The 16,862-nt window shown below is 41.9% G+C and overlaps 1 protein-coding gene across 10 annotated transcripts in view; it reads left to right on the top strand.

The window, feature by feature from the left end:
- HIPK1 (homeodomain interacting protein kinase 1) overlaps positions 1 to 8,222 on the top strand; it is a 44,330-nt gene extending 36,108 nt beyond the window's left edge. For all 10 annotated transcript variants that reach the window (XM_083447175.1, XM_083447178.1, XM_083447177.1 and 7 more), the window contains 2 exons: positions 628 to 764; positions 1,898 to 8,222. In XM_083447175.1, the coding sequence (XP_083303301.1) occupies positions 628 to 764; positions 1,898 to 2,368 (608 nt within the window). In that variant the 3' untranslated portion in view covers positions 2,369 to 8,222. The remainder of the gene's footprint in view (positions 1 to 627; positions 765 to 1,897) is intronic.
- The last annotated feature ends 8,640 nt before the right edge of the window (positions 8,223 to 16,862 follow it).

The raw sequence follows: 16,862 nt of genomic DNA, 5'->3' as shown, positions 1-16,862 counted from the left end.
TTATGTTGAGCAATTTAAACATAGGTTTCTTATTTGGATGGGCATTTGCCCAGAGAACTAGCCTTTAAATACTCAGAATAGTAAGATTATCCTGAACTTGAAATTGGAACTAGGTTGAGTGTTCTATGGACCATGCTTTGCAGACCCCCCCCCCCTGTGTAGGTGCTCCTTTGTTTGCTTGCAAAGCTATCAAGTCATTTTAGGATAATCCTCTCGACTTGTACAATTATTTCCCTCCATAGTAACTGGTTGCTATGCATCTTTAACAGAGCTGCATTTAATATTCCCCAGTTTCAAACTTTGTTTTGTGGAGGGAGCAGTTTTGGAGTAATAAAAGTTCTGATAACTGCTATTTTTGCAATACCTTCATAGAAATCTATGGTGTGACCACACTTGGAATACTGTGTACAGTTCAATTCATTACCGTCATGCTGCATGGCAAATCAGTTTTAAAATTGAGCATACTAGCAGAAGTAATTTTTAATATGACATGGACCTGCTGTTTATTGTGGCAAGAGGGTGGGGGAATTCATACAGTTTATGCTGGTTTCCAGCCACAGTATCTAGTTTCAGCTCCTTTACAAAGTTAGGCTATCTTGTGGACTAAACGCTGATTTAACATTGCAGGTGTCCTGAGTAGCCTGAGCAAGACCAAGCCGGTGGCGTCTGTAAGTGGACAAGCATCAGGGTGCTGTATCACGCCAACAGGATACCGGCAACACCGGGTGGTGACGAATGGTGTACAGCCGCTCAACCTTAGCCAGGTAATCAGGGTTCTCCTTTCAGATGAATACTGGCTGTAGATCCTGCTGTGGTGTTGGACATTAGCAATGACTAGTGAAGCTGAACAGTGAGAAATACTCCAAATGATGAAGCACAAGGGAGCTGCTATAGATGGGAATTGCAAGGGGTAGTATAGGCAAGTCCCCACTTGTGCGTGACCACACATGCATAGTGTGGGGAACCTGGAAGTGGGGAGCACTGGAGTGCCCTCATGGCTTGCAAGGAGACCCTCCCCAGGGAATGAAGAGGATGTCCTCTTTGGGCTCTGGGGAGGGTCTCCTCGGGAACCACGAGGAATGTCTCCTTGTGAGCCATTTCACTTAATGCACACAGGGGCCCAGAATGTAACCCCCACATAAGTGGGGAGTCACCTGTATTCAGGCAGATTTGAATTCAGTTGTCAATTCTGTTGACTTCATGTCCCTACAGTTTGGGGCCAAAATAAGGCCTGTGCACCAGATCTGCCACACATTGTTCCTTCCAGCACATTCCAGGAACCTCTACTATATGAAAGGTTTTTGAGTTGCTGTGGTATCTAGGCTTTGAGCCACATTCAGTGCTGGGGAGAGTGCCGTGTCACAGAATCTTGGTTTTCAAGCTAGGCTATCATACTGTCTTCCCCTCGTGTTTCCAGCTGAACATTTTGTGCTACAACTTGACGCCATATTGAGCAGTTCTAAGTAATATCTATCTCTCTTTAGAGCTGAAACCAGAGTTGGCTTGTGCCATTAGTTTGTTGCTTCAGAATAAGCATTGATAATTTTAGAATATTTAGAATTCGGAGGTAATCTACTCCAACCGCTTTCTTAGTGGAGTATCTGCAATGCAGGATGCAACAGCAGCACCCCAGAGAAATGGTTGTCCAGCCCCTGCTTTAAATCCCTCCAGCAAAGAACCTCTGTTCATTGTTTTATAGCTCTTAAGTTCCTCCTAATGTTTAGCCAAAATCTGCTGCTCATTAATTTCCGTCCTGTCCTTTGGAACAACAGAGAATAAGTCTGTTCCATCTTAGCCCTTCAAATTATTCATCTACATGGATGGCTCCTAATCCGGGTTCTTTGAATAATGTCCGTCTGAATGTTTTTATCCATTGCACTTTCCCCCTGCTTTGCAGAACCAGCAAGGAACTGTACTGGCTTCACAAGAGAGAAGTGGAAACCCAGCTCCACGGAGACAACAGGCCTATGTCGCTCCCCTGCCAACAACGATCGCTCAGGCTCCCTACACCTTCCAGCATAGTAGCCCAGTGCATCCCCACTTGGCAGCAGCAACGGCGAGCCAGCCTCACATGTACACCTACGCACCTACTACTGCTGCCACTCTGGGCTCCACCAACTCCATTGCGCATCTCTTTTCCCCTCAGGGCTCTTCCCGGCACACCACATACACGACCCACCCGAGCACTCTTGTGCACCAGGTCCCGGTCAGTGTGGGGCCCAGCTTGCTAACCTCTGCCAATGTAGCACCTGCTCAGTATCAGCATCAGTTTGCCACCCAATCCTATATTGGTGCTTCCAGAGGATCTGCTATTTACACTGGATACCCACTGAGTCCTACCAAGATTAATCAGTACTCTTACTTGTAGCTCTTGGGCAGGGATTAATGGTAATTGTTTTCAACTTGATCGTAGAAGTGATGAGATCTGCAGTGGGTTTTGCAATATTCTAACAGCTCCACAACAGGAACATCTGCAGAGTCGGAGGAGAATAATGGGACCACCTTCCTCTTGTTGACAATTCTCTGTATGCTGTCTATAGAGTCTGGTTGTCACTTGGTGGAGCCCTGCTGTTTGGGGGAAAGCTCAGGTAAACACCGGGCAGAACCTTTTGAGTCATATTCACATTCAGATTTTACAGTTAAACTTTCATGGATGCTTTAAAAAAACAACATCAAAGGCCTGAACCCCCGCTTATTTAAAACTATTGTTATCTTAATCAAATGGGGAAAGTAAACCAAGGACTTTGTGAAAAGGCTGGATTTTTTTTAACTCTTAAACTTACCTTAGTACTTGTTTAAATTATTTTAGCAGCTTGCACAAATCCATATTGCCACTAAAAATGCACATTTAACTCTAGGTTGCTAGGGCAGATTTATAAACTTGAGTTAGTATTTTAAAGTTAATTTTGTAATTCACATTCTTGATAGGCAATAGCTGAATTCTGCAAAAGCAGTTACCTTCTCATTTCTCTGTGTGTATATTTTATATATGTGTATATATATATATATATCTATATATTTCGCTCCCCAGTTTCTTGGTTTTAATTGTCTTTTGTTTAAAGCTAGTGTAGCAATTTTTATTATCAGTCTCCATTTACACCATAAATCTTTTCCCTCTTGTTTTAAAATTTTAATGTATGAATCGCTAAAATAAAGTTGAATTTTAAAAAACAACAACCACAGAAAGTATGAATTTACTTTCTGTTGTATGTGTGATCACAGCCTACAATATGGTTTTTGATTGTTTTGCCAGAAAGCTCTTGTTCTGTGCTGAAAATGCACAGGTTTGCGTTATGACTTGAGGGCAGGAGCCACTGGGAACTTCTTCTGATTGGGACTTGCTGAATTGAATAGGAGATAACACATCACCTGTTCATTTCCATAGACTTCATCAGGAGCTCAGACAATTACACCCTTTCAGTTTGATTTTTTAAAATAACATTTGGAGCTGGATTCCTTTCCCAGAAATGCAAGGGTCTCTTTCCCTTCATATCTTTCATTTCCTGATCTAGTTATCTGAGGAATCCGAATTTCACCAAAACATCAACCTACTGATATGTACAACTTTTTATACTCCTGCAAGCATATCCCTCTGGGATCTTCTTGGCAGAAAACTTTAAAGCGCTCTTATTAAGACTTGTATACAGTAAGTGCATGTAGGAATTGCAAAAACATGACACATAAATTGCAGATTTTAAAGGTTTATTACTGAATTTAAAACTATTTTAGAAGTTTTGTAATGGTGGTGTTTTAATATTTTACAGAAAATGAAATATGTACATATTGATTAGAACAAAATATAACAAGCAAAATTTCCTGCTAATCCCAAATGTTCTGTCTTTGTAATCAAAATGTGTAGTGGTTATACTTGAACTCTGTACTTAGTGTTCGTCTAACTCTTAAATGTTTCTGGGGATGAAATTTATCTATTCCTTTGTATTTAAACCAAAATGAGTTGATACATGTTGGAATGTATGTGAAATAATGCAATTGTCTAGAGCTCATCACTGTAGCACTGAGAGAGAGAAAAATGGAGCCGCATGAGAGACAAGGATACCTTCTGATTTGTTTTGCACAGGTATGTGTGACTGGTGTGTCCCCCACCCCCACCCCCAAATATTGTAGTGCCTTAAATGATTATGTAGTGTGACTAGAGTTTACAGTGAGCTTGCCTTATGATGGACCAGCAAGCCCCTCCGCTCTCCGTCAAACTGAAGCAATTCATTGAGCGTATCCAACTGAGGATACATAAGTGGTAAAAAAAGGTTGCTTTAAGTTTCAATGCCAACATAAATGATCTGGCCAGAGCTAAGTATTTCACGTCTGTTGATTTCAGCTAGAAATTTAAGGGTGTGCTAAACACATTCCAACTGAAATTGATAGCCTCAGTTCAGACATCAAAGCCAAACATGGTTTCTGCTAACCATAGTTTAAAACTGATGGTACAGAGCTGCTTGTCTGCGTTTATTTTCTGTCTTCTGTGCACTCAGATTCTTGTATATGTAGGTTTCCTCCTCAATTGCTCAGCAGTCTTAAGGAGGCAGAGCAGTGACTAAGTCATTGTCAATTCGTGCATCACCATGACTTGTCCATTCATTTTGCCAAACTATGTTTCTTAACCGTGGGTTGGTGTTATGTCTGAATGGACAAGTCATCGTTGACTATCGGTCAGTAAACCAGGGAATCAGAAACCATGGCTTTACAACTATGCTGAGCAATTGAGGAAATCTACATATACATGAATCTGAGAAACCATGGGTTTACAAACTATGGTTATGCACAAATGTTTGTGTCCTAGGTATTTTATTTGGAGTAAAGTTTTCCCCACCCCACCCCCGATATTACCTATACTGTTAGCTGTCGATGCATCTTTAATAGGGTATTGTGCTGGGAATGCATTGGGAAATTTATCTGATGTTGCAGAGGTAATTAAGCATGTGCAATTACTTTCCCATAAATTATATTGTGACATATTTCTCCCCCTTGTGTGTAGCAGATTGTTTCTTGTAAAATATTACTAGTTTGGTGTTAAGAACTTTTATACCAAAGAGAGCCTGCTGGAAAGCACATAATATTCTGAAGTTTTATTTAACACCACTAGTAATGTGGCGCTTTGGGGAAGATTTGAGAGCTGTAGCACTTGGTATTGTAAGGAAATGCACACCATCAGCAGGCCAGTTTAAGTGTGCTTTTGTACCACACTTGATTTTCTGGGTTCTGTCAAACTACTGTTCATTTCACCACTGCCGTTATGATCTTGTCCAAATGGATCTTGTTCTGAAACAGTAGGGTCAGGGTTATTGCCCTGTATCATCATACAAGCTGTTCACATTTGGGCAAGGCTATAGCATGCTATCATGCATTTTTCAGAAATGGGCTCTTCATTTCTGAATTCTTTGTAATGAACCAAAACTAACTAACCTTATGATCCAGACTAGACAGAATATGAACTGGATTTTCAAGGCTGTCAAAGCCTTTTATTGCTGTAGCAATACCACTCTCCAAGCCAGTTTATTCTCCATTTGGACAAGATTATCCTCTATATAACGGCAGTGGTGAAATGAACAGTAGTTTGACAGAACCCAGAAAATCAAGTGTGGTACAAAAGCACACTTAAACTGGCCTGCTGATGGTGTGCATTTCCTTCCTTCAGTGATCTTAGTCCTACTGGGGAAAGTGGCATTAAGTTTGTGGACCACAAGCCTTACAGTTTTCCTTTATAATGAGGAATCTGTTGTTTTTGGCAATAGGAGAGTGTTTGGTTAACACCGTAACTAGCTGTGAACCTTTTACTGTACTTTTGCTCTCAGTTCTTTTTAATCTTTTCCAAGATTAATACAGAGGAAAAGATATCAATACAGAGGAAAAGAGTAAAAAGGCATTTCTTCTTTTTTTTACATCATTGGTGTCAACAACACTTTCTGTTGCTGTAACATTATCAAAATGGTTTCTTGCTTAGTGCCACGCCCATTTTTAATTTTTCCTCCCCAAATTCTATGGCAAGAACTTTAAGGGCAGAGTTGTGCCTTTCCACCCAAAGAGATAAAATCATAATGCACCTCGCAGAAATCCTGAAGAGTGTTTTTGAAATTGGGTTTTTAAAAACACTCAAGCAGTGGATTAATGTAAAGAAGGCTTTCAGTTAAAATTTTAGGGAAGTAAATTCAAAATGCTGGTCTGAAAGTTTCCGTAAAGTTTCTTTACATTGGAAATCCACTGCTTGAGTGTTTTTAAAACCCAGTTGCTACAGGCCTCCCCCCTTCCTGCTTTAAACATTTTGCATGTAAGAAACCCACAGGTCCCCTACCCCTGACTTAAAAGGACAATTAAAGCCCATCAGAGTTAATGGCATAGGAAAACTCTGGCCCTCCAGATGTTTGGGACTCCAACTCTCATCATCCCTAGCTAACAGGACCAGTGGTCAGGGATGATGGGAATTGTAGTCCCAAACATCCAGAGGGCCGGAGTTTGCCTATGCCTGGTCTAGACAATCTTTAGAAATGGTTCTTATCCGGTAACTCTGATGGGCTTTAATTGTCCTTTTAAGGGATAAGAACCATTTAAGGTCATTTTGTTGCTCTGGCTAGTTTCAGAGCAACAAAATGTTTTTTTAATATCTGGGACAATTCATCAAGGTCAGTCTAGACCAGGCATAGGCAAACTCCGGCCCTCCAGATGTTTTGGACTCCAACTCTCATCATCCCTAGCTAACACGACCAGTGATGAGGGATGATGAGAGTTGGAGTCCCAAACATCTGGAGGGCCGGAGTTTGCCTATGCGTGGTCTATACTGACCTTGATGAATTGTCCCAGATATATAAAAAACATTTTGTTGCTCTGAAACTAGCCAGGCTTGTTCTAATGGTTCTGCCCAACCAAGGCCTTGTTTTCACAAAGAGCAGATGTGGTTGCAAACCCTGTGCCTGGATTCCTCTTACTTTGGGTTGTAGGTGGGGGTGCACATGATGGGATGTTCTGGCATACCACCTCCACACCCCCAGAAGCATAATTCCCTGCACATAAAAAGTGTCTAGCTAATTATAATCTCTCCCCCCCCAAGCATGCAGAAAATGATGTATGACATAACATTGGCTTCGTGTTAGTCTCAATTCACACACTGAACTGCATTTGCTGTTTGTGAGAATTATGCCTTAGGCCCTATCCTTTTCTCCCATTGCAATATCCAGCTTGCCTCCCTGCGGATGGAGAGATGTAAGGCAATAGCTGTGCAGTCTATATGTGAACATACTATTTTAGCAAAAGCAACGTTTTACGCAAAATTAAACACTTAAATGCCGGGGCTGCATTTTTGCACGCAGCTGAATGTGTGCAAGTCCTGTTGAAATCTGTGGGACTTGCATGTGTGCAACTGTTCAGTTCTGCAGCCGGTGGTGGGGGTTGCACAGTAATTTGCCTTTTTTTGTAATAAGATGAAATGTTTCACCTAGTCACTCTTGAGATGAGCTAAACCAATTCCTTAGTGTTGTCTCTGACAGCTGAACTCTCATCTCACAGCTATTGATACTCCACTGCAAAATCAACTTCAGAGCTTTACTGCTTGCACATAGTTGACCAGTGCAGCACTATACCTCTGACTCAGTTTTTTAATTTAAAAAATACATGAAATTAAATTGCTTCTAGGTGATTGGATTGGCACAGCCCTGCTTTTTCATTTTAATTTTTAACTTATGAATGGTGCCGCATGTTGACATAGTTGTTTGTTGCTAAACTTTATATAATGTGTGATTTCAGATTCAGCTTGAACTATTATCTAACTCACTACATGTAGCAGTGCATTATATGTAATGTTAGTATTTCTGCTTGAATCCTTGGTATTGCAATGGAATTCCTACTTTATTAAATGTATTTGATATGCTAGTTTACTGTGTAGAATTTAAATTTTTTCTGGTTGTGCTCTTCCTTTTTACAATCCGCTAGATAAAAGTAGTTTCTGACAATTACTGATCTATGTTTGTATTGCCAATGTACTTAGGGGGTAATGTAAAAATCATTTTAACAAAAGGAAATACAGATATTTAAAAAAATTTAATACTAACTATATGGGAAAATGGTCCATTGTGAAAACATAGTTTATCTTTGGATTCAATGTTTGTCTTTGGTTTTACAAAGTAGCTTGTATTTTAAGTATTTTCTACATAATATGGTAAAAATGTAGAACAATTGCAATGCATCAATAAAAAGGGTTAATTTTCTGTACTCTATTCATTTGCTGTTTTATGACTCGTGTTTTATGGTTACAAGTCCCAAAGGCTAATTGAAATATTTCCTTTAAAAATCAAAAATTGGGAAAATTTTAATCTCAGTGGTAGAGCATCCGCGTTGCATGCATAAAGTCCCAAGTTCAGTCTATGACAACTTTAGGTATTGTTGGGGCAAGGGGCCCCAGAGGGCAACTGATAAGTCATTGCGCTTGTCTAGAATGAACCAATGGTCTGGCTCTGTGTAAGGCAGCTTCCTGTGTACCAAAATAAAGAGTGCTGATACTCTGGATAGTGGATGTGGAGCCCTAAATATTGTCTTGGGAGTGTGGGTGGGTTTGTGCACGCCCCTGTATGCGTTTGCAGGGCTGCTGGAAGGTAAAAGGGATAATATTGGGGGGAGGTTAAGGCCAGGAGCCCCTGTGTGGTGTAGTGGTTAAGAGTGGTAGTCTCATAATCTGGGGAACCGGGTTCGCGTCTCCGCTCCTCCACATGCAGCTGCTGGGTGACCTGGGGCTAGTAACACTTCTTTGAAGCCTCTCAGCCTCACTCACCTCAGAGTGTTTGTTGTAGGGGAGGAAGGGAAAGGAGAATGTTAGCCGCTTTGAGACTCCTTAAAGGGAGTGAAAGGTGGGATATCAAATCCAAACTCCTCCTCTTCTCCCCTCCGATTCTTTGCTGCTGCAGTTTCAATTAAATGTGTATACTGCCCTACATCAGATCTCAGGGCAGTTCACAACATAAAATTGCAATATATAAACTACAAAACGCATAGTAAAAACAAGAACAACGCATTCAATAGGGCATTGGATGCCAATCAGCCAAAGGCCTGGTTGAAGAGGAACATTTTCACCAGGCGCCTACAGGTGTGTAATGAAGGTGCCAGCCGAACCTCCCGATGCACAGATACAGCTCTAATGTTTGAGCACTTGGCAGGCAACACCATTGCTAAGGACATTTCATCATTGTTGCTAAGGAATTGAAGGAAGGATGGAATACACAGACCCACACCTGTACCTCCCAGAGCAGCAGGGGAAGCTGGATGGGGGAGGATACTGGGGTAGGTTTTTTGAAGCACTTTTTTCATGTCCATGTTATTTAATTCATTCACCCGTGTGCTGCCCTTTACAGAACACACCAGAAATGTCTGGTTTTGGTATGCTTTATGCAGAAGCAACTCCCTTGAAATGAAGTTTCCTTCCTACCGAGAAAAGAAAATGGTGCTATTGCAGGCCCTCCCCTTTGATTTTCTATGTTCCCTTCCCACCCCCACATCACTACTGTTCTGCTTGTCATTAATGAGCTGTTATTTATTAATATACAGTAACCATCTTTAATCAGGCCTTCAACATCTGAGAGGTGGGGTTTTCAGGACCCACTCTATTCCTGTGGCTGTTTTTAGCATTGACCTTTAAATGTTGGTAACATGCCCAGGGACCTGCAAGTGAGGAGCGGGTAATCATTAAAGACAACAATACACAAATATGCATACAAAATGAATTGGCAAAAACAATAAAATACCTTATAACTCCAGCAGCTTACAGTGGTTTGGGGGCAGAGAGAAATGGGGATCATTGTGTCTGGCTAGCTGAAATATTTGTGCAGGTGGGGTATTTTGTCACACTGTGACATGGGATTCCATCCATTATTCCCTATTCCCTTTCCCCTTTTATCTTCACAACCTGAAAGGTAAGCTAGGCTGAGAGTTGGTAGTTCAAACACCAAAGTTGTGAAAACAGCAAATACTTAAAAGTCCTTGTTATTTGCCTATTTGGGCTGGCGAAGTTTGGGGTACTTTGCTATAAATATCAGGAGTATGAAACCTTGTTGAGATGTTTCGGGCCAAAGTTGTTGAGCTTTTCTTTTCTTTTTTGCAAAATCTCTTTGAAAAAGAGTTTTTCAGCTACTTTTAACGAAATTCGCCAAAATCTACACGTCCAACATGGGCTGTCATAAGTCCGGATTTTCCTGGGCATTTCAGCAATTTCCACCCGGATGCTGTTAAAGAGGGCTGAATACTGGCTATGCCTGGGAAATTCCGGATGTATGGCAACCCTAGCTTTTCTGAGCATTATACTGAATAATCTGGAAATTACCATTTGTGTGTTTGCGTTCTTGTGAATGTGCGCTGTTCTTTACGGAGGTGTATGAACAGATGTTTACATTAGAAGTAATTACTTGCACAAGCTCCCCTGCCCCCCTTCCCAAATCTGGCCATTCCTCTGCTCTAGAAGTAGCCAGTGTGGTGCCCTCTGAACGTTGCTGAACTTCCAACACCTATCAGCCACCAAGGGTAGTGGTCAGGGATTATGGGAACTGTAGTCCATCAGCATTTGGAGGGTACAGCTTTGGCCCCACCTGCTCTAATCCTTTATCCTTGAAAGGAATATAATATAAATATAATGAAAGGAAATGGGGATCAGATCTGGAAACCACAATGTCTGGTCAACCCTGCCCCTCTGCTCATTCTCATAAGTACTATAATTTCCTGTTAGGCTATTTGTACTCGGGGGGGGGGGGGACACCCCTCCAAAAGCTTGTGTAATGGAGCTCCAAATTTCACAATGTTCCACCAGTTCTTGAAACAGACTGTGGTGTTCAATGCATATGAGATCTTGAAAAAAATGATGAAGATAGGTAAACCATGTTACCTGGGACGCATTAACCTAGCTGGAAGAATGCTATGTTCCTCATTAAGGTCTCAGCTAATGGAACAGTTTCTGGTGTATTATCTCATGTGCTTCTATATTCAGTCTGTGGAGAGCAGTCGCAGCAGTGTAAGGAAATGTGTTTGCAGGGGGTGCCTTTTCCGGCAGATGCATGCAAGTGCCCTAACACTGAAAGTTGGAGTCTGGAGCCCTGGCTCAAATTAAGCCTTGCTTAATTATATCCACCTGTCATAAGCCTAACCAGCACTGCTTTAGTGCTAGTAGGCTAGGCTAGGCTGGCCTACTTTACATAAGACTGTTCTGTATTCGAGGGCATCCCCTGCAAACACCTGTTTGAAAGATGATCTGAATTGAATTTGGTTTGAAGATAAAGGACCATACAAGGAAGAGCAGGGGCCTAGAAGTTGCTTTTAGCAGTTAGTACCTGGGCAGCAAAAGACTGAGGACACAAGGAGGAGAGGATGACAAAGGACTAGATGGTTGGAGAGTGTTCTCGAAGCTATGAAGATGAGTTTCACCAAACTGTGGGAGGCAGTGGAAGACAGGTGTGCCTGGCATGCTCTGGTCTATGGGGTCACGAAGAGTCAGACAGGACTAAATAAAAACACCTGGCAGCAGATGAGCAGGCATTGCAGGCCATCTGGTTATGGTCATTCCACTATGATGTGAGATGTATTTCAATTTTTTAATTTTTTTTATTTATTAAATTTGCATACCACTCTATATTTGTACATCTCAGGGAAGTTCGCAGCATAAAATTGCAAGATAAAAACCCAAAATTGATTCTACTCATTTCTAAATTTGCATCTTTATATATCAATTAGCATATGAACATTTCATTTCATTTTTTGTCATTTTTGGTGATGCATTTCCTCTGTTGTCGAGATAAGGAAGTGACCACCTTATTCAGTACATTTAGAAAAGAAAAAACACCACACATAAAGGGTCTTTTCAGCTGCTTGAAAAGAGGCAAGACTATTTAATGAAAAGTAATCTTGTCCTTATAGCAAGTTACAGAGCCTTTGCTTAAGTTTGCATTTATTTAGATGGCGTAATATTGAAATGATTTTGGTGCAGCCTCTAGGTGGCACCATAAGCCTTTGAGTAAAAGCTATCTTACGCAAAAGCCAAAGAGGCAGAAAAATGTAGAGCTGCTTTGTTTACCCAGCAGACTGGGGTAGCCAATATGGTGGCCTCCGGAAGCTGTTGGAAAACAACTCTGCATAGCCAGTCAACGGGAAGAATGGAAGCTGGAATGCTAAAACAGCTGAAGTGCACAAAATTGGCTGCCCAATAACACTGCTTTAAAGGCAAGTAACCCATCATGGCAAAATAAATGGACGCCAAAAAGAGCAGCAGTGGTTTGGTATTGCTGGCGGGGGAACAAAGGAATCCCTAGCCCAATTCATGTTACATTTTGTAGCATAACCTAGAAAGAAATACTGGATATACTACTGTTCTTTCCCCTTCTTTTTACCCTACCAAAGATGAACATTTGGAAGTCAAATGCAGTGCTACCCTTGTGGCGATGGTGGGGAGAGTTATCTACATAAGCAAACCTGCCATTTCATTTCTCTCCTCGCAGGGAGGGTTGTAGCTCAGCAGACGCATTGCATGCAGAAGATCCAGGATCAATCCCTGGCATCTCCAGGTACAACTGGAAACAGGACAGAAGCTGGTGCCAGTTAGGACAGACTATGCAGAGCTAGATGGGCCACTGATCTGATTTGGTGTAGAGCCCTGATTTGGTGTAGAGCCTTGCTCCTTACAGGCAAGCATTGCGAGCCATTCCAGCTTGTCCAATGGCAGGGCATGTGACCTTGAAGCTCCAGGAAAAGGGAACTTGTTCTTTCCTGAAATTAATCAGAAACTATTTGCATTCTACAATACGCTACTAGACTGTCAGAGAGATATTGATCTATTGCGAGATTTGCTGTAGACCTGATTGCTTTGCTAATACAGGCAAGCAGTGGCTCATTTCTAACTGTCTTTGTCAGTGAGGGTTGTTGTTTTTTTTAAATTAAAAACCCCCCACTTTAATCAAATGCAATGCATTTGAACTCAAATGTTTCCGGGCCTCTTTCCTTTGGTTACTGTTTCAATGTCAGTTAATGTTAATGGTCTTAATCTCAATTATAAAGATTCAAATCTTCTTTTTTTCAGTTTGTGGGGATTAAATGAGAAGTGGGAAGAACCTTGAGCTCCTTGGAGTAAAATGTGGGATATAATTGCAATAAATGCAACAAGGAATAAATGAAATAAAGTAAAGAATAGGACCAAGGAATCCAGAAAATGGTTCAAAAACCATTTAATTAAGAAAAAACCTGGTTTTCAGTGATGCTCTTTGAGCAAAAGGGATTTTGCAGCGGAGGGTGGGCAGGAGGGTTTTTCAGATTTTCTACCTTCAGATAACATGCTCAATATTAACCAGACTTCTATGGAACAATTTAATAGAGAATTTTGGGCCATATTCTAGGGAACACCACTATCCCTGGTGCTGGGTCTATTGGACAACCATGGGAATGAATAGGGTGTACTATTCTAGTAGGGTATCCTATTAAAGCTACCAAGATTATTTCCTTGCATCTACATATTGCAGGCAGGCACCAGGGAAGTTTATTTGCTATTACTGAGTTTCTCTGGAAAAAATGATAGATAAACTCTAGGAACCTCTGTTTGAAAACTACTCTAGAGTTGCAACATGGCAGGGACCACAAACTAATTTGGCCATAAGCCTTAGAGCAAGATGGGAAGCCTTGCTTTGTGTTCCATGTCTGAATGAGAACAGAGGTCCATTCCCTATGAAAGCATATTCTGACCATTGTAGAGCATCCGAGTGGGTAAAGACCAGCACTTCTGGCATTGCATATGAAGTGGAGGCATGTTCTGAAAGCAGGTAAGGCAACTGAATCTGTCAGACACCTGTTGAGTGTTCTCAAGTAGCCCAGGTAGTATTAAAGTCTGCAATGAATGAATGAATGAATGAATGAGCCTTCTGTCTTTCCCATAATCACTTCATCAACCAGTACCCCATTATTTCTTTTACTCCATAAAACTTGCATGCAATAGTCCTACTTGCACCCTGCTTGGAACTCAAGACTTTGAACCACATTGATGGCCTAAATGGTCCTGCTGAGTTATCACCACTGCATTGACTTCCCAAGGATGAGTAGCAAGAAGATCTTTGTTCTATCATAAATGTGTGGGTCCTGTCATATTGTTTGAGCCAACGTTTAGAATTTGCTGCACTCAAGAGTTTTGCCACTTGATACACTATGTACTTGGGATCTGATTCCTCTATATAAAATTTATGTGCAATGGCATCATTTATTAACTGTGTCTATATGTATAAATTGTGGATGACACCTGCAAACGATATGTGACTTTTTCAGGATTAGTTAGCATGCGAAAGCCAAGATTTGTGTACCTAGGCACCCTTCATAAATGACACTATGTGCATTTATTTTGTACTTGGGAATCAGATTCTGAGTACAAAATGTATCCACTCAATTCAGATCTCATTATCTACTATCAAATTCCATGTTGGATAAGCTAGTTCAAAATGTAAGGAAAATAATAGGATAATCTGGGACGTGGTAAGGTAAGAAAGCAGCAAAAGGGCTGCACTGAAATAAGGCCCAATATGACTTCTTACCAGTACTGCAAAATATTTTTGTTTTGGGGCATTCTTAGGGCACAGAACCTGGTTGAAGACTTGCCCATATAACTGTGACACTCAATAAGAACGTTATTTCTTTTGAACTCCTTGTTAGCCACCCCTCACAGGAAATATCTCATGTGATATAACTGCGCTTTTTTAAAACAATGGAAAACCCCTCATATTGGTTCCTCTCTTGAGGAACCCCTAGCCTATTACGTCTCTACTCCACACTAGCAGAAAGAGAGTCAGGAAATGTCCCTAGCAGTTGGGGACTAGAAACTAGACAAGGGCATTTTTTTTCTATGAAATGTCAAAGCAAGCTCCCAGGGACACAGGTTAAATGAGACCCTCCAGAACAGAGGTGCCTAAACTTTTTTCAAAGAGGGCCAGATTTGATGTAGTGAACATGCATGAGGGCTGACCAAAGTTGTTGAGCTTTTTTTAGGAATGAAGTTGCTGAGCATTTTTTACCTCAGGACATATGTCAGAGCTGGCTCCTGGTCCCAGCTCACAGAGGACCAACGCTAGCCGGTAGTAATGTATCAAAGTATTTATTGAAGTATAGTTTCCATTTCCAAGCCTCAGCGCCCCAGCTCTACGTCTAGGGTCTAGACCGGCGAAGCTCCATCTGAATCTCCGCCCCCTGTACACCAGTTTAAGACTCTAGCCTTACTCCACCTCTTCCGTCTCTCCTTTCTCCTCTGGGTCCTGCTACCCCCCGGGGTTCCTTCCTTCCTGGACTCTTCCGACGCAGACGTTGACCCCCCTGACTCCTCCCTCTCTCTTCGGCGGGCTTTAGGACCTGGCTCCCTATCCGGGCTGCCAACTATGCCGCCCTCCTGTACATTTGAACTTGGCGCGCGCGCGCAGCCTTCAACCTTCCTCTCGACCGTTTCCTCGCTCCCCGACGGAGGCGTGGTCAATCCTCCCTCATGTTCTCCCGCTGGCAGCGCGCCGCCTGATCCCGATGCCTGGGACTCCTCCCCCCTACTGCACTCTGGTGTGGACGCTGGTCCGGATTTCCAACTGCTGCTCTCTGAGTCCCCTCTGGCCCCTTCTTCCTGGGGTGTCCCCCTGGGCACCCCCCTTCCCCTGACCATGGGAGCCCCTTTCTGTGAATCATCCGATTCACTGGAAAGACTCAGAGACCTCGGACCGTTGTCATCGCTGACATTTCCTTCGGACTCCTCCCCCTCGCTCTCCATTTCCTCCCTTCCCTGTGCCTCTGCTCCTGAACCCCTGACAACATATTAAATCGATTAAATCGACCAGCAGGACGGATTAGGCCCCTGAGGCGGACTTTGGTGAGGGATGGTGAGAAAAGAACAAGACATACAACAGCCCACTGTGTGAAATCCTGCAAAATGAAGGGGTAGGAAAGTGGTGAAATTTGATTTTGTTTCACATTTCTTAAGCCAATATGCAAACTGAAACACAGCTATTCTTTGATATTTTTGTGATGCCATTATCAGACCCAGACTTTGTGCACACAAATACATATACAAAACACATTATATCAGGGAAAATTGCTTGCAGAAATATGCTTATCAGCAGAAATGCTGATGAAATTTAATGATTTTTTTATAATAAAAAAATCTCAAATTGCTGCAGAAATGTGGAGAACTGAAGACTGAGTATCTGAAACAAGACACTGAAACGTGGAGAACTGAAGACTGAGTATCTGAAACAAGACACTGAAACAAAAATTGAGTGATTTTTCCATCTCTAGCAATGGGTGTAAGTAAGAGAGAGAGATTTGAGCTTGCCCCATGTATAGCATCTCACTCTAGTTTTAGAAATCAGCGTCCCTGTGGTTTTCTAGTCATTGCTTTGGCTGCAGCATCAAAATTTTGGAGAGACTTCTGTGTTCTGCTCTTGCTTCTTTCAGTATGTGATTTTCACAACAAGAAATGGAATGAGATCAGGGGAATGGAAGGGACAGAGGAGAAGGCCGGTTGATGTCAAAGTAAGTATACAGAACTAGGGCTTTGAGGTTAATACATAAGCAACAGCTGCTAGATGCTTCCTAGAAAATTGAATTTAATTCTTTCTTTGGGATTCATTTGGCACTCCTTTCTCTCTGCTTCAGTACATGGATTGGCTTATACGATGGACATTTCTATCAATGGCACTCAGATAACCCCATGAGCGAGGGAGGTGGGTGGAGAAGGAACTTCAAGATCAGTCTTTCTTGACTCAGCTGTTTCAATCCTGGAATTATGTCAACTAGAATATAATTATTGTATTTTATATTGAGAGATTGTAGTATTAAACACCCACCCACCACCACCACCACCACCACCAACTGGCCTG

The sequence above is a fragment of the Podarcis tiliguerta genome (assembly GCF_965153285.1).
Source record: "Podarcis tiliguerta genome assembly, chromosome: 6".
Lineage (NCBI taxonomy): Eukaryota > Metazoa > Chordata > Lepidosauria > Squamata > Lacertidae > Podarcis > Podarcis tiliguerta.
This window is presented reverse-complemented; position numbering and strand designations above follow the sequence as displayed.